The sequence below is a fragment of the Mirounga angustirostris genome, unplaced genomic scaffold (assembly GCF_029215605.1).
Source record: "Mirounga angustirostris isolate CCGP_5_RB_7025 unplaced genomic scaffold, mMirAng1.0.hap1 SCAF_2, whole genome shotgun sequence".
Taxonomy (NCBI): Eukaryota; Metazoa; Chordata; class Mammalia; order Carnivora; family Phocidae; genus Mirounga; species Mirounga angustirostris.
The window spans coordinates 181669840-181693299 of NW_026991710.1; the positions used below are offsets into that span (position 1 = coordinate 181669840).

Genomic DNA, 23460 nt, shown 5'->3' on the forward strand with positions numbered 1-23460 from the left:
TTAGAGGAAGGCAGCCTTTCCAGAGCACCTTCAGAGGAAACAAGGTCGCCCATTGTACAGCGGGGAAGTTAATGAGTGAGTCAAACGAAATGCTTGGATTAAGAAAATGTTTTCTGTTATCAAATTTCATAGAAGTTCTTTCAGTATACAAACCTGGGGCCACCTCTTTGTGCAATAAAGATGATAATAAAAATAACAAAGCAGCTGTAATGTGCTGAATGCCAAGTTTTTATGTGCTTTAAATGTATTCTCCGGTTGGGTCTCCTAACTAGGTATAGATGAGGACAGCAAGGCTTTGAGAGACCTCAGGTGACTCATTCAAGATCCTGTATCTACTACAATAATCAAGACTGTGTGATACAAGTTAAGGATGGACATGAAGATCAGAGGAATACAGCTGAGAGTCCAGTTAAGAAACTCATGCATCTATGGTCTATGCAAAATCAATTTGCTAGGGAACTGATTTTCCACAAGGATGCCAAGACAATTAAGAAAAGACTTTTCGATAAATGGTGCTGGGACCACTGGAATTCCACATGAAGACAATGAATTTAGACCTCTAATTCACACCAAATATAAAAATTAATTCAAAATGGATCAAAGACGTAAAAGTGTAAATCTTTGTAACCTTGGATTTGGCAATGTTTTCTTAGATAAGACACCTAAAGTACAAACAACCAAAGAAAAATAGACAAACTTCTATTCATCAAAATTAGAAATGTTGAGCTTCAAAGAGTAAGAAAGTGAGAAAAACAACCCATGGAACAGAAGCAAACATTTGCAACTCATATATCTAATAAGGATCTGGTATCTAGAATGTATAAAGGTCTAGAATCCAGAATATATAAAGAAAACTCAACAATAAAAAGATAATCAATTTAAAATAAACAAAGGGCTTAGAACATAACATAGGAGAAAATCTCAATGATCTAGGATTTGGAAATAACTTTTTAAATACAACACCAAAGGCATAATCTACTAAAAAAAGAAATGATAAGCTAGACTTAATTAAAATTAAAAACTTCTCTGTGAAAGACACTGCCAAGAAAATGAAAAGCAAAGCCACGCGATTGGGAGAAAATAGTTGCAAAAGACATTTCTCATAAAAAAAAAAAAACCTGGTTTAAAAAAATGGGCCAAAGACTTTGACACCTCACCAAAGGTACACTGATGGCAAATAAGCACATGCAAAAATGCTCCTCATCATATATCATCAGGGAATTACAAATTAAAACAGCAATGAAATACTACTACACACCTATCAGAATGACCAAACTCCAAAACTCTGACACCAAATGCTTGTGGATGAGGTTGTGGAGCTTCAGAAACTCTCATTCATTGCTGATGGGAATGTAAAATGGTACAGCCAGTTTGGACAACAGTTGGGGGATTTCTTACAAAACTAGACATCATCTTGCCATACAATCCAGCCACGCACACTTGGGCATTTACCCAAAGAAGCTGAAAAATCGTGTCCCCACAAAAACATGTTACAGCGATGTTTATAGCAGCTTTATTCACAATTACCAAAACTTGGGAGCAACTAAGATGTCCTTCAGTTGGTGAATGGATAAAGGTGGTACATCCGGACAAAGGAATATTATTTAGCATTAAAAAGAAAGGAGCTATCAAGCAATGAAAAGATATGGAGAAAACTTGAATGCGTATTACAAAGTGAAAGAAGCTAATCTGAAAAGCCTACGTAATATATGATTCCAACTATATGATATTCTGGAAAAAGGCAAAACTCTGGAGACACTAAAAAGATCAGTGGTTGCCAGTGGTTGGGGGAGAGGGGGGAAGAGGGATAAACAGGTGGAACACAGGATTTTGAGGGCAATGAAACCATTCTATATGATACTATAATGATGGATACATGTCATTATAAATGTGTTCAAACCCATAAAATGTATAACAGCAAGATGAACCCTAATGTAAACCATGGACTCTGGGTGATAATGATGTGTCAGTGTAGGTTCATCATTAGTAACAAATGTACCACACTGATGCAGATGTTGATAATGGGGAAAAGCATATATGTATCAGGGCAGGAGGTATATGGGAAATCTCTATACCTTGTGCTCAATACTTCTGTGAACTTAAAACTGCTTTAAAAAACCAAAAGGTACTTAAAAAAATAAGCAAAGCGTTTGAATAGATATTTCTCCAAAGAAGATATACAAATAGCCCACACGCACATAAAAAGGTGTTCGACATCACTTACCATCAGGGAAATGAAAAGCATCACAATGAGATCTCACTTCACACCCATCAGGATAGTTATAATCAGAAAGACACAGACAATAACAAGTGTTGGCCAGAATATGGAGAAATCAGAACCCTCATACATTGCTGTTGGGCCTATAAAATGGTGCAGCCGCTTTGGAAAACAGTATTAGTTTCTCAAAAGGTTAAACATATAGTTACCATATGACCCCAATATTTCAATCCTGGGTATATACTCAAGAGAACTGAAAACATATGTTCCCATGAAAAAACTCGTACATAAGTGTTCATAGTAGCTTTATTCACAAAAAACAAAATGGGAAAGCAACCCAATATCTATCAACTGATGAATGCATAAACAAATGTGGGTGTTGGGTGTATCCATACAATGGGATATCATCCAGCTATGAAAAGGAACATAGTACTAATTTATGCTACAATATAGATGAAACTTGAAAATGAAATGAACAAAGCCAGTCACAACGGACCACATACTGTATGACTCCATTTACAAAGAACGTCCAGAACAGGTAAACATACAGAGACAGAAAGCAGATTTGTGGTTGCCAGGAGTGTGGGCAGAGACCCATGAGGACTGCCTGCTAACGAGTATGAAGTTTCTCTTGAGGGCGGTGAAAATGTTGTAAAATTAGATAGTAATGATGATTCCACAAAAAGCAACAAAATGCACTGAACTGTACATTTTCAAAGAGTGAATTTTATGGTATGCAAATTATTTCTCATCTTTAAAATTATGCCAAAAGTAAAAAAAAATAAAATAAAATGTATCCATAAGTAAGTGGCAGAACCAGAATTTAAACCATGGACACCTGACTTCAGAGCCACACTGCCTCTCACTATCAGGCTAATAATTGATGTACATTTGCCAAATTAAGGATAGCAGGAATTCCTTCCTTCCTTCCTTCCATCCTTCCATCCTTCCTCCCTCCCTTCCCCCTTCCTTCCTTCCTCCCTCCCTCCCCCTTTCCTTCCTTCCTCCCTCCTTCCCCCCTCCTTCCTTCTCTATCCCCCTCCTCTCCCTTCCTCCTTTCCTCCTTCCTCCCTCCCTGCCTCCCTTCCTTCCCTCCTTCCTTCAACAAATTCACCGAGTTAATAAATACAGGCAATGTATTTGTTGGCTTCTTTCTTTATTGTGGCTAAATACACATGACATAAAATTTACCATTTTAACCATTTTTAAGTGTGCCATTTGGTGGCATTAAGTGCATTCTTAGTATATAACCATTTCCACACATTTTCATCTCCTGAAACTCTGTAATTGTTAAGCAGTAACTCTCACTTCCCTTACCCCCAGCCCCTGGTAACTTCTATTTCTGTCTCTAAGAATTTCGTCATTCTAGACACCTCATATTAAATGGAATTATACAGTATTTGTCCTTTTTTATCTGCCTTGTTTTACTCAGCAAAACATCTTAAGGTTCATCCATTTTGTACTATGTATCAGAACTTCATTCTTTTTATGGCTGAATAATATTCCATTATATGTATCCACCACACTTTATTCACCCATTCATCTGTCCCTGAATACATGGATTGTCTCCACTCTTTGGATATTGTGAATAATGCAGTGATGAACATGGGCATACAAGTATCTGTTTGTTTTCCTGTTTTTAATTCTTTTAGGTGTATAGCTAAAAGTGGAATTGATGGGTGATATGGTAATTCTATGTTTAACTTTTTGAGAAACTGCCAACCTGTTTTCCACGGCAGCTGCACCATTTTGCATTCCCACAGCAATGTCTAAAAGTTCTAATTTCTCCACAACTGTGCCAATACTTGTTATTTTCATTATTTTTACAATGGCCATCCTAATGGGTATGAAGTATCTCATTGTGGTTTTGATTTGCATTTCCCTAACAGCTAGTGATGTTAGGCATCTTTTCATGTGCTTATTGGTCATTTGTCTATCTTCTTTGGAGAAATGTATATTCAAGTCTTTCACTCATTTTTTAATTGAGCTGCTTGGTTATTGTTGTTATTGTTAAGTTATAAATGTACTTGTTTAACAGATGCAAATATATGAACCAGAGAAAATAAAGCAAAGCAGGATCTCTCATATTATAAAAGAATCATCCAGCATACCTTTAAATATTACATGCCTCTCATGCTAAGAAATGTATTTGTTTATAGTCCATGTTGGTGGGTGATTGGTGAAGTCAGCAAAGAAGAAAGATTAAGCTATTGAAAGTAAATATATTATTTATGTACATGATATATAATAGACTACTCAACATTAAATAGTCCTTAAAAACAATGGAATCCAGAGGGAACTATGATCAAACACACAAACATACATGTTAGAAAATTTTCCAAAGTGTGTATCTATTGACCGAATTTATTTCATCAGATTACTTTCAAAAAGACTTGAGGCCTTTCTAAAATATATATGATAAAAAAGAAATAGTGCTATCAAAAATAAAGCATGTCACTCTTGTATTGTCATTCTGTAGTTCCTTAAGGGAGTACCCAGGTTTTACTAAGGAAATCACCTGTGTGTCTAACAGAACTCTCAAACTGATCCTGGATTCCCTCTCACCCTGCCTCCAATCTTCCTCCCGTAGCCCTTCCAGTCTTGACAATCCATTTTTCAGTGCTGGGGCCAACAACCTTGGTGTTATCTTTGACTCCTCTTTCCCTCTACTCTCATATCTACTCCATCAGTAAATCCTCACCACTCTACTTTTAAATTATTATATCCAGTTTATTCTTACTCCACTCCTATACCCCCGTCCTCTCTTTCCATTTTTGCTTACCCTCCCACCTCCAACCACTTTACTTTACCTGAGACCCTGCTAAATGTAAGTCAGAGCTTGGATCCCTTCCACAGATCTCCACACCCAGAAGGAAGGTCTGTACATTACTTGTACTGCTCGCTCCTTGTCAAACCTCATTTCCCACTACCCCACTTGCTGACTTTGACCACACTGTCTCTCTGCTATTCCTGAAGATTCTAAGCACAATCACTCAAGGATCTTGGCTCCAAATGTTCCCTCTGCTCTCCTTAGATATGCAGATGGCTTGCTTCCTCACTTTCTTAGGTCTCTGCTCTAATACCATTTTATCAGGAAGGCCGTGATATCGTTATATATAAAATAACAATCCTAACTCACTCCAACCAACATTCCCCTCCCCCTTTATTTCACTATTTTTCTTGTCATTTTCTCCATCACACACATACATGTGCACACACACACAGAGTCGGTATCCCCCTAATTAGAAAGCTACCTGGTTCTGTGACACAGTGTGTGTTCTATACACCCAAGCCCCACATGGGACAACCAGACTTCCCCAACTAAACTTCTGCTGAACCTACAAGAAGTGAGGATCTCAAGAAGTGCAAGTGGTTTTTAAGGAATGCTTAACCACAACTCCTGTGGTAATTTGGTTCAGACAATCCATTCCCACTTGGAAAACTAAAGAAAATATAACTGTCACAGCTCTACTTCTAAGTAGATTGTTTTACTATGACCCATCAGCCTAGTGTTTGAAGTATAAGAGCATATTTGATGACCAAGACTACCCCCAATACTGTTAAATGTTGTGCAATAAAAGAACCTCTAACAATTGGGCAATAATCTGTCTTTAGACAGATCTGAATCAAAACACAATGTAGGGCTTGATTCCTTTGATAAAATCAAGCTGCAAGAATAAGAAAACATGAGGGGAATGTTTGATAATACAGAGGTAACCCCTTAACTTGAAGGCAAGAATGCAAGAAAGGACCGCAGAAGTTCCCAGGATTGTGACGGTAAAACCACTGAGAACCCAAACTGCATTCTCTTGCCTGCTCTCAATAGCAAAACACAAGATTGTGTAGTTGTTGAGAGCATAGGCTTTTGAAGCCATAATGTCTGGTTTTGAATCCTCACTCTGCCCCTGATAGCTGGCTGACTTACTTACCTCAGTTTCCTCATCTGTGAAATGGGGCTAATAATAGAAATTACCTCATAGCGTAATTTTAGGGCAAATCAATTAATATAGTGCCTAGCACTTAGCAGTACTATTTAAAGATTTCCTTTCATCAGTACTATTACTGTATTGCTACTGTTATAAACAGCCACAAAAAAACATTCCATCTTACCAATAGTCAGAAATATAAATTAATGAGAAGCCATCCTTCACATACCATTCTCAAGAATAATAAAAAGAACGTTCCTCTGCTACACTGGTTGCAGAAAATTCTAGAGTAAAATCCAGCATAAATCATCAAAAAGATTTAAAATATATATAATAACCAAGTAGCAGAAAGTGAAATTAAGAAAACAATCCCATTTACATTTGCACCAAAAAGAATGAAATACCTAGGAATACATTTAAACAAGGAGGTGAAAGACCTGTACTCTGAAAACTTTAATACATAGATGATAGAAACTGAAGATGACAAGAACAACTAGGGAGATATTCCATGCTCATGGATTGGAAGAATGGATATTGTTAAAATGTCCATACTACCCAAAGCAATCTACAGATTCAACGCAATCCCTATCAAAATGCCAACAGCATTTTTCACAGACCTAGAATAAACAATCCTAAAATTTGTACAGAACTGTAAAAGACCCTAAATAGCCAAAGCAATCTTGAGAAAGAACAAAGCTGGGGGTATTGTAATACCAGATTCCAAGATATACTACAAAGCTACAGTAATCCAAACAGTATACTACTGGGACAAAGAGAGACACATAGATCAACAGAATGGGATAGAGAAGCCAGAAATAAGCCCATGCTTATACGGTCAGTTCATCTATGACAAAGGAAGCAAGAACAAACAATAGGGAAAAGAGAGGCTCTCAATAAATGGTGCTAGGGAAACTGGACAGGTATATGCAAAAGAATGAAACTGGACCACTTTCCTATACCGTATTCAAAAATAAAATCAAAATGGATTAAAGAGGTAAGTGTGAGACCTGAGACCATAAAACTACAAAAAGATAACACAGGCAGTAATCTCTTGGACACTGGGCTCACCAACATATTTATGGATATACAGATATGTCTCATCAGGCAAGTAAAATGAAAGAAAAAATAAACTACTGGGACCCCTCCAAACTAAAATCTCCCGCCCAATAAAGGAAACCATTAACAAAACAAAAAGGTGACCTACTGAATAGAAGATATTTGCAAATGGTATGTCCAATAAAAGGTCAATATCCAAAATACATAAAGAAATTATACACCTCAACGCCAATAAAGCAAATTATCTGATTTAAAAATGGGCAGAGAACCTTAATTGACATTTTTCTAAAGAAGAAATACAGATGGCAAACAGACACACAAGAAGATGCTCAGCATCACTTATCATCAGGAAAATGCAAATCAACACCACAATGAGATATTACTTCACACCAGTCAAAAAGGCTAGCATCAAAAAGATAAGAAATGAGTGTTGACGAGAGTACCCTTGTACACTGTTGGTAAGAATGTAAATTAGTGCAACCTTGGTGGATAATACTATGAAAGTTTCTCAAGAAATTAAAAATAGAAATACCATATGATCTGGTAATTCCACTCTTGGGTATTTACCCTAGGAAAATGAATACACTAATTTGAAAAGATGTACACACCCCAATGTTCACTGCAGCATTATTTACAATGGGCAAGATATGGAAGCAACCCAAGTATCCAGCAATAGATGAATGGAGAAAGAAGATGTGAAGATGTTTTGTGTACATACACACATACACACACACATATATATATGGTGGAATATTACTGTCATAAAGAAGAATGAAATCTTATCATTTGCAATGACATGAATGGACCTAGGAGGTATTATGCTAAATGAAATAAGTCAGACACAAAGACAAATACCATATGATTTATTTACATGTGGAATCTAAAAAACAAAACAAATGAACAAACAAAAGAGCAGAAACGGACTCATAAATACAGAGAACAAAGTGGTGGTTGCAATAGATGAGGGGAGTGGAGGGATGGGCAAAACAGGTGAAGAGGATTAAGAATTATAAACTTCCAGTTATAAAATAAATAAATTACAGGGATGAAAAGTAGAGCATATGGAATATAGTCAATAATACTCTACTAACATTGTATGGTGACAGACAGTGACTTAAAATGGTGAGCACTGAGTAATGTAGAGAATTGTTGAATCACTATGTTGTACACCTGAAACTAATATAACATTGTATGTCAACTATACTTCAATAATAACAATTAAAAATAAATAAATAAAAATATATAGAAAAAGAACCTGACAATATACCTTAGAAATTTAATCTGAGGCAACAGGGATTGCACAACAATTTAAATACATTGATGTTTATCACAGTTCTTTATTACAGGAACAAAAATGGAGACAAATTAAGCATCAAATACTAGGGGATAAATTGTCAAAAACTATGAAGTGTCTGAGATTTTAACCTACTTGCAACATATAAGTTAGCATCTCACGGTTTCATGGCTGCTGACAGAAGACACTAGACTCCTGGGTCAGAAACAAAGGACTTTATTACTCATTGCACACCTAGAATCATGAGTATCATGTTTCCATCAGCTCTCCATGCCCCCAACCTACCTCCAAGTCTAAGGGGCAAGATGGAGCAGCCTGGATGAATGCTGCACAGAGAGTAGATCTGTGTCACACATGAGGAAACTCGGATCTTAGAGTTTAAGAAAAGTCAATCTCATAAGAAGTATGCCAGCAACCCTAACCAACCTCTGCCTCCAAGGAAAAAATAATGTTTATTATCTTGGACTGCAAACAAATTTTCCTTTTGCCCCTGAGGGAGAAACTATTTCTATCTTCCAAGGCCATTTGCAATAAAATCATCCTTGAGAAGGTAGTTCAGAGCAAAAGCGCAGAAACATTTAAGAGCCACGGAGAATCGCCTCCCAACATGAAATAATTTACGATGTATCCAACGTGAGATGCTGTAGTTATGACCGCTTTTCATAAGAATGTTTAATAAAATGAGAAAAAATATTTATAGTGTATTATGACATATAAAAACCAGGTCTCATCCCCCCAAATTATATACACACACAAAGAAAGAAAATGAACTTAACTTTTTATATTATTTTCTATTTATATGTAAAGAAAGGGCTGATAATCTATACCAAGTTAACAGCAGCTTTTCCTGGGTTTTGAGATATGCATGATTTTTATTTTCTTTCTGCTCTTTTGAACTAAATTTTCTGTGATATACTTTTATAAGCAGAAAAAAAGGCTTTTCAAAAAATATACATAAATATGACTGACACCTAAAGTACAAGTGATAAAAGAAAAAAATGCATAAGTTAGACTTCATCAAAATTAAAAACCTTTATGCTTCAAAGGATGCCATCAAGACTACAAAAAGAAAACTGACAGAATGGGAGGAGACATTTGCAAGTCATATATCTAGTTAGGGACCTGTATCCAGAATATACAAAGAACTTTTTTGCAACTAAATAAGTAAATAAATAAAAAGACAAATAATGTAACTTAAAAATGATTAAAGGATTTAAACAGATGGTTCTCCAAAGAAGATAAAACCAATGGTCACTAAGCACATGAAAAGACAGGCAACATAATTAATCATTAGGGAAATGCAAACCAAAACCATGATAAATACCACTTTACACCCACTAAGATGAATAAAAGAAAAAAGACAGTAATAAGTGCTGACAAGGATATGGAAAGCCTGGAATCCTCATACATTGTTGGTGGAACTCTGAAACAGTACAGCGACTTCATTACAGTTCCTCAAAATGTTAAACCTAGGGTTGCCATATGATTCAGCAATTCCACTCTTAGAGAAGTGAGATTCCACCCAGGAGAAAGAAAAACATATGCCCACACAAAAACTTGTATACAAAAGTTCACAGGAGCTTTATTCATAATAGCCCAACAATGGAAACAAGACAAATACCCATCAATTGATAAGTAGATAAACAAAATCTGGTATATCCATAGAATGGATAGAAAGTAATGAAGTACTGATACATGCTACAACAGGGATGAATCTTGAAAACATTATGCTAAGTGAAAAAAGCAAGCCACATGTTGTAGGACTCAATTTATATGAAATGTCCAGAAAAAGCTAATACACAGAGACAGAAAGTGCATTAATGGTTGATGGTTAAGCAGGAGGGAGAAATGGGAGTGATCGTTACTAAGTATGGGTTTCTTTTTGGAGTGATGACATGTTCTGGAATTAGATAATTGTGTTGGTGAATATACAAAAAAGGACAGAATTATATACTTTAAAAAAATTAATTTTATAGTATGTGAATTCTGAATAAAGTTATTAAATATATATGTAAATATATATATACACACACACCATCCACATAATAAAATCACCAATTATTAAAATGAAAACAGATATAAGTAGGTAATATAGAAAAGTAACAAAATGTCAAAAAACATGTGTGAAAAGGTTTCAACATCACTAGTAAAAAAAAAAACACAATGAAAGAATGAAGTACCATCCTCCTTCTTTAAATTAGCAAATATTTTTATTTTTATTTTTTTAGGCTTTCTTTGCCTTTATTTTTTGTATTAATAACATATATATTTGGTTTCAGATGTACAGGTCTGTGATTCATAATACCCAGTAGCAAATATTTTTTTAAATAATAAGCAATGACACAGTGAGAAGGACACTATACCTAAAATCAATTTCTAAAAATTGATGTTTTTGTAAAGTCATTTGGCAATATATATCAATCATTCATCTTCTGTGACACAGTAATTCCATCTAGGGTTCTATCCTAAGGGAGTAATCACATATGCAGATAGTAATTAATAAACAAGATTTTCATCATAACATTATTGTAATAGCCTTATGGGGAAATGGTTAATGTGATAATGATATTTCTGTATTATAAAACATCACATAGTCTTCTAAAAGCATGTTTTCAAAGACCACAATACAGTAAGGTAAAGAAAGCATACTACAATATTGAGCTGGGTGATCCTTAATTTCTAAACAAACAAATAAAAAGGTTGAGTATTCATGCGATGAAAAAAATGGCAGAAGGAAATATATTCAAATATTAACAGTGGTTAATTTCTATATCAACTCTAATATAAAATCAAAAATAATACTTTTATAACCTGAAAATTATTATTTGTTAAATGAAATTGAAAGAAGAGATAACACTTAGTGCTAATGATATACTGGTAGTGAATGACACAGAAAAAGAATCTTCTCAGGAGTCTATTGAACTCTCTCAATTACAGAGAACACTTGCAAGTCAGATCACTATTTTCAAATGGGGGACATGAAATTTTGTAATTATAAGTTGGTAAGTTTGACATTAATTCAAGGCAAGATTCTAAAATTGCTTCTTTAATGGAATTTTGTATGAACCTAGAAAAGGAAACCATCAGTCCGCAGGAACATTGTGGATTCACTCAGTCATCATCACAGACAACTTCATTTTTTTCTTCAATAAGCTATCTGGAGAGGTGATAAAGGACAAGTTTCTCAAATGGTAGACGGCACCAAACTGAAAGAACAAGTTAATCTGCTACCAGGATTGAGATCCTGGGAGATGGGGGCAAAGTAGCTTTGGTTACTAGGAAGTCACATCCACCTAACCTAGTTTCTTTCTTGGATGAGATCATGGATGAGGTAACAGGAGGTGAGCTTGTTAAAGTGCCAATGGTACAAACCAAGAGGGGCAGAAGTGTACCAGATCAAAAGACAGAATAAGCGATTAAGCAATAAACCAAATCCAATGAGACTACATTCAACAAAGATAAGGGTAAGACACTAGCACTCAAGGAAAAGGCAGGGCAGGCTTGACTGCACAGCACAATGTGGGGAGCTAACTTAAGGTTTCTCTTCCACACTCAGTTCACCAAAAGGCCACTGAGATGTGGCTCTGTGGAACACACGATTTAAAAATCATTATTAAATTTTACTGATTCAACAAAACCTGCAGTAATCATATTTTTGTAACTCACTGAGTAAAACATCCAGGATGGTAAAGGAACTTAAACGAAGCCACTGGTTGGTTACCAGAACAGGTGGCACTAAGCTAACTACTCAGGTAGGAGGGAAGCATTAGGGGGATGGCAACATCAAATGAAATACTTGAAGGGCCCTTTCCTGGAAGGAGGGTTGATGTACTGGGCAATCTCCCAATGAACAGAGCTAGACCTAACTGCCAAAAACTAAAGTGAAACAGATTTTTACTAAATATAAAGAAAACTTCTTCATGTTTAGAGCTGTCCATGGTCATTATGGACTGCCAAGGGACACAGTGAGTTCTGTGCATGAGAAGTATGAAACTCGGAGTAGCTGGGGACTTGGCTTCGAGGAAACTCAAACATGAACCTAGAACAGAGAAGAACTACAAAACCCACCAGAAAAGAGCTAAAAAAATAGCAATAAATACATACCTATCAATACTTATTTAAAATGTAAATGGACCAAATGCTCCAATCAAAAGACACGGTCTGACTAAATGGATAAAAAAACAAGACCCATATATACGCTGCCTCCAAGAGACTCACTTCAGACCTAAAGACACACACAGACTGAAAGTGAAGGGATGGAAAAAGCTATTCTATGCAAATGGAATGAAAAGAAACCTGGGGTAGCAATACTTATATCAGACAAAGCAGACTTTAAAAACAAAGACTGTAACAAGAGACAAAGAAGGTCATTACAAAATAATAAAGGGATCACTCCAACAAGAAGATACAACAACTGTATCTATGCACCCAACATAAGAGCACCTAAATATGTAAAGCAAATACTAACACACATAAAGGTAGAAACTGACAGCAATACAATATTGAAGATTTTCACACCCCCTATACATCAATGGATAGATCATCCAAAGAGAAAATCAATAAGGAAAGAGAGTCCTTAAATGATACATTAGACAAAATAGATTAATAGATAAATAAAAAACATGCCATTCAAACACAGAAGATTCCTTTCAAGTGTACACGTAACATTCTCCAGAATAGATCACCTGTTAGGCCACAAAACAAGTCTCAATAAATTTTTTTTAAAAGATTTTATTTATTTATTTGAGAGAGAGAGAATGAAAGACAGAGAGCACAAGCGGGAAGAGGGTCAGAGGGAGAAGCAGACCCCCTGCCAAGCAGGGAGCCGATGCGGGACTCGATCCCGGGACTCTAGGATCATGACCTGAGCCGAAGGCAGTCGTTTAACCAACTGAGCCACCCAGGCGCCCATAAGTCTCAATAAATTTAAGAAGACTGAAATCAAGCATTTTTTCCAACCACAACGATATGAAATTAGAAATTAATTATAATAAAAAAAAACTAGGAGAAAAAACCACAAGTACATAGAGGTCAAACAACATGCTACTAAATAACGAATGGGTCAACAGAGATCAAAGAGGAAATCCAAAAATACCTTGAGACAAATAAGAATGGAAAAACAATGGTCCAAATTCTATGGGACATAGCAAAAGCATTTCTAAGAGGGAAGTTTATATTAATACCTCAAAAAATAAGGAAAATCTCAAATAAGCAATCTAACTTCCACCCAATGGACTATAAAAAGAAGAATACACAAAGCCCAAAGTTAGTAGAAGGAAGTAATAAAAATAAGAAGGGAAATAAATGAAATATAAACTTTAAAAACAATATAAAAGATCAATAAAACTAAGAGCTGGTCTGGTCCAAAGATAACAAAATTGAAAACCCTTTAGCCAGACTCAATAAGAAAAATACAAAGAGGGCCCAAATAAAATCGGAAATGAAAGAGGAGAAGGTACAACTGACACCACAGAGATACAAAGGATTATAAGAAACTACTATGAACAATTATATGCCAACAAACTGGACTTAGAAAAAAATGAATAAACCTAGAAGAAATGGAAAAATCCTAGAAACATATAATCTTCCAAACTGAACAAGGAAGAAATAGAAATTCTGAACAGACCAAGTATTAGGATAAAATTGAATAGGTAATCAAGACACTCCCAATAAACAAAAGTCCAGATGGGTTTACAGGTCAATTCTACCATATGTTAAAGGAGAGTTAATATCTGTCCTCTCAAACTATTCCCCAAAAAATAGAAGAGGAAGAAAACTTCCAAACTCATTCTATGAGGCCAGCACTACCCTGATATCAAAACTAAAAACACTGCAAAAAAAAATAAAATAAAATAAAATTACAGGCCAATATCCCTGATGAACATGAACACAAAAATCCTCAACAAAATATTACCGAACTAAATTCAACAATATAGTAAAAGGATCATATAGCACAATCAAGTAGGATTTTGAAAGGATGGTTCAATATGTGCAAATCAATCAATGTGTACACTACATTAACAAAATGATAAAAACTCTCAACAAAGTGAGTATAGAGGGAACATACCCCAGTATAATAAACACCATATATGACAAACCCACTATCATACTCTACGATGAAAAGCTGAAAGCTTTTCTTCTAAGATCAGGAACAAGACAAAGATGCTCACTCTCACAACTTTTATCCAACATAGTACTGTAAATCCTAGCCCCAGTAATCAGACAAGCAAAAGAAATGAGGCATCCAAGTTGGTAAGGAAAAAGTAAAACTGTCCCTATTTGCCAACAAAATGGTATAGAAAACTCTAAAAACTCCACAAAAAAACTATTAGAATAAACAAATTCAGTAAAGTTGCAGGAGACAAAATACATACCCAGAAATCTGTTGCTAATAAATCTATACACTAATAACAAAGTATCAGAAACATAAATTAAGAAAACAATCCCATTTACAATTCCATCAAAAAGAATGAAATACCTAGAAATAAATGTAACTAAGGAGGTTAAAGACTTGTATTATGAAAACTAGAAGACATGGATGAAAAAATTGAAGACAGCACAAATAAATGAAAAGATATACTGTACTCATGGATTGGAAGAATCAATATTGTTAAAATGTCCATACTACCTAAAGCAATCTATGGATTCAATGCAATCCCTATCAAAATACCAATGGCATATTTCACAGAACTAGAATAAATAAATCTAAAATTTGTATGAAACCACAAAAGACCCCAAATAGCCAAAGCAATCTTGAGAAAGAACAAAATTGGAAGTATCAAGCTCCCGGATATCAAACTATACTATATACCTATAGTAATCAAAACATTATGGTACTGGCACTAAAACAGACACATAAATCAATGGAACAGAACAGAGCCCAGAAATAAACCCACATTTATATGGTCAATTAATCTAAAACAAAGGAGGCAGGAATACACAATGGGGGAAAGACAGTCTCTTCAATAAATGGTGCTGAGGAAACTGGACACCTACATGCAAAAGAATGAAACTGGACCGCTTTCTTACATCATATACTAGACTCAATATGGATTAAAGACCTATATATTAGACATGAAAACATAAAGCTCATAAAACATAACATAGGCAGTAATCTCAGTGACACCAGCCTTAGCAATATTTTTTTGGATCTATCTTCACAGACAAGGGCAACAAAAGCAAAAATAGACAAATAGGACATCACACTAAAAAGCTTTTTTCACAACAAAGGAAACCATCAACAAAACAAAAAGACAACCTACTAAATTAAAGAAGATATTTGCTAACAATACATCTGATAAGGGACTAATATACAAAATATATAAAGAACTCATGCAACCTGACTCTAAAAAACCCCACAACAATCTGTTTAAAAAATGGGCAGAGGACCTGAACAGACATGTGCCAAAAAGACATACAGATGGCCAACAGACACATGAAAAGATGCTCTACATCACTAATCATCAGGGAAAGGAAAATCACCACCACAATGAGATATCACCTCACACCTGTCAGAATAGACAGTATCAAAAAGAAAAGAAATAACAAATGTTGGCAAGGATGCAGAGAAAAGGAAACCGTCATGCACTGTTGGGGGGATGAAAACTGGTGCAGCCACTATGGAAAATAGTATGGAGGATCTCAAAAAATTAAAAATAGAATTACCATATGATCCAGCAATTCCACTGCTGGGTATTTACCAAAAGGAAACAAAAATGCTAATTCAAAAAGATAGGAGCATTTTGCAGCATTATTTACAATGACCAAGATACGGAAGCAACCCGAGAGTTCATAGATGAATGGATAAAGAATATTTGGCATATTTATGAAATGGAAAATCACTCCATCATAAAAAAGAATGAAGTCTTGCCATTTGCAACTACATGGATGGACCTAGAGGTATGATATTATGCTAAGTGAAGTAAGTCAGACAGAGAAAGACAAACACCATATGATTTCACTTATATGTGGAATCTAAAAAACCAAACAAAGTAGAAACATACTCAAACATGCTCCTAAGTACAGAGGACAAATGAGTGGTTGCCAGATGGGAGGAGTGGTGGATGGGCAAAGTAGGTGAAGGAGATTAAGAAGTATAAACTTCCAGTTATAAAATAAATAAGTCACAGGATGTAAAGTACAGCACAGGGAACAGTCAGTAATATTGTAATAACCATGTAGGGTGACAGATGGTGACTAGACTTATGGTGATCGTTTCATAATTATGTAAATGTCAAATCACTATGTTGTACACCTGAAACTGATAATCCTGTATGTCAACTATACTTCAATGAAAAAAAACCAAAACATTATTCTAGTCCATTCTCTTCTCAGATGCCTGAAATATCTCCATATCTTCACTGCCAAGAGTCAACTGTTTAGATGCCTCTATTCTTTTAAAAGATAAACTAATGTCTTTTATACAAACAGATATAATTGTGGGAAACAACCCTCTATATCAGCAAGACTTTCTCCTCTGCCATCTCTATCCTTTGTTTCTGCTGAGACTATGAAGAATTTGCCTAAACACTGGGCCATATGAGAATCTTTCAAATACTGAAAGATATCCTGTAATAACCTCATAAGATTGTTCCAACTCTAAGGCTTTCTAGTCTGGGCAATATATATTAAGAAAACTGTACCAGGGATTTTCACAGGGGCTCAAAATCCAAATCCCTAATAGTAGAGACAGGTTACACAAACTATAGTTACATGAATAATATGCACTCATTAAAACAATAAATAGGGGTGCCTGGGGGGCTCAGTTGGTTAAGCGACTGCCTTTGGCTCAGGTCATGATCCTGGAGTACCGGGATCGAGTCCTGCACCCGGATCCCGGCTCGGCAGGGAGTCAGCTTCTCCCTCTGACACTCTCCCCTCTCATGCTTTCTCTATTTCTCTCTCTCAAATAAATAAACAAAATCTTTTAAAAAAATAAAACAATAAATACGTGAGTGAATTCTGAATATAAAATATATATACAAAATAACAGTGGGCAAAAAGTTCAGTATGAGAGGAAAAGCACACTATGACTGTGTAAAAAGGGCCATTGTCACAAATTAGAATTGATTTTGGAATGATAGAAAGAGAACTTCATGCTCACTGGGTTGGTTTTCTAAGAAACTGTTTAAATGTTCAACAAATTCCATATCCCCTTTTGATGTAAATCTATTTATTCATACCATCTAAACAATTGTTTCCAAAGTATCTAGGTTCTGTACACCATACAATTCATTCTATATTGTTGGAATCACATGAAGAGGAAAGTTTTAGTAATATCAAACGTAAGATGTGATCATAATTTCCCCAAAAAGTAGCACTGAATTATTATATGACCCAGTAATTCCACTTCTAGGGATACACCTAAGAGAATTAAAAACTTATTTTCAGGGTGTGGGGGATTGGGCAAAATGAGTGAAGGGGAGAGGGAGATACAGGGCTCCAGTTATGGAATGAGTAAATCTTGGCAATAAAAGAGCATAAGGAATACAGTCAGTGATGTGTCATAGCCATGTAATAGGCCAGGTGGTAGCTACACCTGTGGTGAGCACAGCATAATGTATAAATCTGTCAAATCACTAAATTGTACACCTGAAACTAAGGTAACATTGTGAGTCAACTATACTCAAAAAAAAAAAAACAAAAAAAAATTTTCACACACACACAAACAAGTATAGGAGTGTTCATAGCAGCACCTATTCATAATAATCAAAAAGTGGGAGCAACCCAAATGCCCATCAATTGATGAATGAATACACAGCATGTGGTATATCCACATAGTGCAATATTACCCTGCATAAAAGGGAATATTACCCTGCATAAAAGGGAATGAAGTATCATTACATGCTACGACTTGGATGAACCTAGGAAAAAATTATGCTAAATGAAAGAAGTCACAAGAGGCCATATCTTAGATTATGATATGAAATGTCCAGAGTCGGCAAATCTAATAGAGACCGAAAGTAGAATCAGCACTGGGTTTCTTTTGGGGAGTGATGAAATGCTCTGAATTCGAGACTGGTGATGGTTGCACAACATTGTAAATGCACTTAAAAACACTGAATCGTATAAAATGACTGAAATGGTAAATTTAATGTTATTTGGATTCTATCTCATTAAAACTACATATAATCACAAACTACACATCATTATATATATGTGACATAATATACTGACATCGACAAGAACTCGACACTAGATCTATTAGAGGATTTACAATACTGTTCCTAGTCACGGGTACAACACACAAGGCCTGGATCACTAAAGCAAATAGTAAAAACTGAAGAACTGAAGCTAAGAATTACTCCTATTATCCAATTATTAATTTATTTACTGATGCTTAATCGGTGCCAGGAACTGTGTTGGGGGTGAACAAGACATGATCCTCACCTTCATAGGGCTCCTAGTCTAGCAGGGGAGCCAAACATTAAACACTCAAATCTAAAACTTGTAACAAGGAGCATAAGGTGAAATATTGCATTTGGTGATACAATATAACAGGCAAACCTGACTCAGAGGAGGAACTGGGCAATAACCACTCTGAGGAAATTCTATCTAGTCTGTAACTAGAGAGATGAGTTCTAGCCAGGTGAAGAGTGAGAATAAGAGCATCCCCTAGATGGAATAGCAGTGCAGACGTCCTGAGGCAGAAAAGAACTCACATTTGAGAAACCCACAAAGGCTAGTTGTGACCAGAGGGTAGTGAATAAGAAAACGATTGTCACAGAATGAGGCTGGGGAAGTGAGGAGGGGGTCAGTCTACACAGGGCCTTATGGGTCACTCTGAGCATCCTCATTTTATACACTGGGTACAAAGGGAAGCCACCCAGGGTGGCTCAGTCGGTTAAGCATCTGACTCCTGATTTCGGCTCAAGTCATGATCTCAGGGCTGTGAGATAGAGCCCTCTGTCAGGCTCCGCACTCAGCACGGAGTCTGCCTGAAATGCTCTCCTTCTCTCCCTCTGTCCCCCACCCCGCACTCACATTCTCTAAAATAAACAAATCTTTAAAAAGAGACAAAAACGAAGGGAAGCCACCCAAGAATTTCAGCGAGCAAGTAACATGACCAACTTGTGCCATCAAAAGCATCCCAGGCTCCCTCTGTGCAGAAGGGGTTAGAGAAGAGCAGAGGACAGTTACCAGTGAGTAGGCTATTCCAGTTAATGGCTCAGACCAGGAGGAAGAGGTGGAAAGAGAAGACATTTTCAAGGTCAGTTTTGCAGTTTGGGAGGTCTTCACATATTTTATTTTACAACTAAAATTTACTGATGTGGGGGGAATAAAACAGTTTCCCAGAAAGATCAAAGCATAAAAAGTAGAGATTATTTAGCCAGGATCTTAGACACACTAGCTTCAGTCCAGTACAAAACCAAATCCTACAAAACACTTCAAGCTATGTCCAGGAGTCCTGCAGCCTTTTCATATAACTGAACCCAAATTATCCCTAAGCTTCTTGCAGGGTATTTTCTTACTAGCAAGCTTTCAGACTGGTTAAAAAAAAAAAAAAATCCAGACAGTGAAGTAAAAACCCAGAAGTTCACTGTGATGAGTGCAGGTAATGCTTGGTGTCCTCACTTTGACCCAACTGCAAACTAGCTTGTCCTTAGAACATTTTTTTTTTTCTATAAAGGAACCATTCTGGGAGAGAAACACCCTGCTTAACATATGCTCTGTTAAAGGCTTCAGTTAAACATGCACACACACACAGAAAGAAATATGTGCAAAGTATTCCAGATTATTCATGTGCATCTGTCTCCTTAAACTGCACTCCAGAGACTGAAGAAGAACAGAGGCTGTGATGGATATCAAGCAGCTTATAAAGAGTAAATGAATGACTTTCATTGTAGTAGCAAAGCAACTGTACATTATACACACATACATGCATGCACTTCTTTTCCTCTTAAAAGCCTGCTATCTACATGGTAAATATCACTTCAAACACACAGATCAGAAAACCGAAATTTGCGAATATCCTTATATCCTTTCTTATAGCCCAAGACATGAATCCTGAAATTGAAGGCAAACTAGCTATCCAGCTCCCCCAGAGCATACTGGAAGCAAATAATAAAGATGAATATAACCATTACTAATGACATACTTTGCAACACATACTCTGTAAGTAGCCATGTTCTATTTTTCATTTATACTGTGAAAATTAGTTTTGCATTTAAAAATGCAAAATGGAGAGAGATGTTGTTTAGCCTCAAGCGATCATTTCATCATTTCCGTCTTTATCACTCCTAAGGTTTCAGCCTCTTTGAGGTTTTCATCTTACATCATATGGACACAATTGCATGACAGCTATTTCAAGTGCTCCTGGTCCTCCTTGACTCCTTACATGTTAAGACTCCGCTCTTCTTTAAGAAGACTTCACTCACCCTTAATAGTTGAGCTCATTCTCATCCATTCTCTTGTATATATCTCTGTCCAGACTTACAACTGTCCCCCCTTCCAGACAAGGAGTTCCCTATGTTTCATGCTCCCAGGACCTAACAGAGCCTCACACATGAAAGGTTCTCAAAGGCTTGAGATGAAATGGATGAGTAAATGAATCTGCTCCACCCAATCTCTAGATTTAATTTTTTCTACCTGTGTTATCCTAAATGTTAATGACCCTCAATTCAATGACATTTCAGATGATTCTCCATTTTCCCCCATTTTTTTCCATTTCCTGATAGAAGAGGATTTCTGATTTGAGGTACTACACTGCGTAGAGAGTGTTCATGAAAACCAATTATAAGTAGAATATTGTTTGCTGTTCAGGTTTACACACGTGGCTTTGTACAGAGTTTGAACACAAATTAGAAAAGGCCTTTAATCCCCAAATTCATATTCTATGGTGCCATGTCACTCTATCACTCTTGCTATTGACATTCACAACAGATATTTTTATAAAGGGCCCCCTTCATCATGACAAAGAAAAAATGCCCTTGGCAAGGACGAAGGGAGTCCATGAGTTAAATTTGTCATTCCGGAATAAATTATTTAGCACGACTTAAATCCTGAAAGCTCTGAGCCACCTACCTTGTGGTTTATGGTGCTCTCTTCTATGTTTACAATTTCCCAATAGTAAAGCAACAATTTAATTCTATAGTGCAAAATCAATACAATTTAAATTTACTATTGGAATTGACACTATCTAGCAAACTAAAAGATTTATTCTTCCACTGACCTGAGATCATTGTAAAGCGGCTTCTACAATGAGGTACTTAGGAACCATTCTAGAATTTAGGAATGAATTCTTCTTACTGGATGCCCACCCCCTCCTCCCTTGCATGAAATGAGCGGGATCCCTGGGGCCGCCTAAATTCTGACCACACAGACCCAGCTTTGACTTAACTCTATCAAGGGCCTAGATTTTGAACGTGAGATCATCCCGGAAACACAAGGAGCTGTGGTGGTAGTAACGAGAGACAGCCAACTGGCTTGAAATATATTCTCATCACTAGTTTAGGGTTTTTATCAGACAGGAATTTGATCATCGTTTTCACTCTAAATTACATTACTAGTGCAACTATGAGTGGGGAAGTTTAGTGCAGCCGCCAACGATTCCAGTGTAATTTATCTGGAATGACCAGGGACCAGGCGCTTTTGTTAAGTGGCAAAAGCTGCTGCTGTTTTCAAACACACCAGTGGATGAATCTGTAAGCTGCGCCCTTCTCCTCAATGAACGAAAACTGGCGGAAAAAGCAAGAAGATGGAAGGACTGATAATAACAGTCACCCCACAGCGAACACTGATCATCTGCTCCGTGTAAGTGCACTGCAGCTGACAGCCTGAGGATGGGGTAGCTGAAGGGTGAGCCCTGTGGGTCTGAAACCCTTAGACTCAACAAGCTTCCGAGGTGCCTTTAATCCACCTGCACGTAACTCCTTCCCTTGCACCTGTCATCAGGAAGGCTTGTTTCTCTTTCAACTGCTCAGAGCAGGCAAGAGGAAACTGAAGGGGGGCTGGGGGGGCAGCAGCACCCGCAACCTAGTGCCAGGCTACAAGGGAGCGTTTATCAGCTCATCAGCAGCCCTATTACTCCACGGACGATTGGGGTTCCCTCCCGTCCCCCCCTGTCCAATGCGCACTCTCGAGGACAAGAGGTTAGATCCAGCAACAGCCACAGTTAGGCCTGTGAGACAGCGAGAGAAAGACCAGCCTCACAGCGAACCCGCAGATGCTCGAGCGCTGCCTCCTCCTCCTCCCTCGCTCGCGCGCCGGCTCGGCCAGCGCCCCGCAGGGAAGCCGGGCCTCCCGCCCGCTCAGCATCCCTCCTCCAGCTCCGGCTCTCCCTCTTCCGCCCGCGCCCGTGCCACCAACCTTGGGCGTGCGGATGTGCTCCATGGCGGGCCCGCTTCGGCAAGGCCCCGGGCGGGCGCGGCCTCACGCACCTGCGCGCGTCTGCAGCGCGGCGGGAGGGGCGCGGGGAGGGGGCTTCGCGCCCAGGAGCGGGCGGGCCACGGGGCTTGGCTCCGCCTCCAGGTGCGGCGGCGCCCGCGCGAGGCGGGCGTGCGGGCCCGGGGCGCCGGCGCGGCCCTAGAGCGCGCGCGGCTCTGCGCTCCTGCCACCTGCCCTGCGTGCGGCCGCCCAGCCCACTGCCGGCTGGGGTCGCCAAGAGCCGCCGGCTGCTCTTTAAGAGGGGCAGCCGGCGTAATACTGTGAGGCTACTGTTCCCCAAGACACAATGGGGGCCTTGTGTTGGGTGTGGCCTCTTGGAGGATGGCTGGGGAGTACGCGCAGCTCCGCACCGAGCATTGATGGGCTTCCTTCCCGAGCATCCCAGGATAGGTAGGACTTCAGGGTGGGGCGGGAAGAAGGCTGCCACTTGCACTCCCGATCTGGGACGGCCTAGTGGGCTATGTCTGTATGTTTGAGCACGTGAGCAGCTGGTACAGCATTTGGGATAAGGGTGGCAATAAGAGCAACAGTGTTAGATCCTTAGGAGGTGATCTGTTAAGTCAGGAATCTCACGTCAACCT

General features: G+C 37.7%; 1 protein-coding gene across 1 annotated transcript in view; it reads right to left on the reverse strand.

Annotated features, from left to right (window-relative positions):
* The window catches only part of MTMR7 (myotubularin related protein 7), a 106264-nt gene extending 83337 nt beyond the window's left edge, over positions 1 to 22927 (reverse strand). The window contains exon 1 of the mRNA XM_064585616.1: positions 22802 to 22927. Coding sequence (XP_064441686.1) covers positions 22802 to 22825 — 24 coding nt within the window. The 5' untranslated portion in view covers positions 22826 to 22927. The remainder of the gene's footprint in view (positions 1 to 22801) is intronic.
* Between the last annotated feature and the right edge of the window lie 533 nt (positions 22928 to 23460).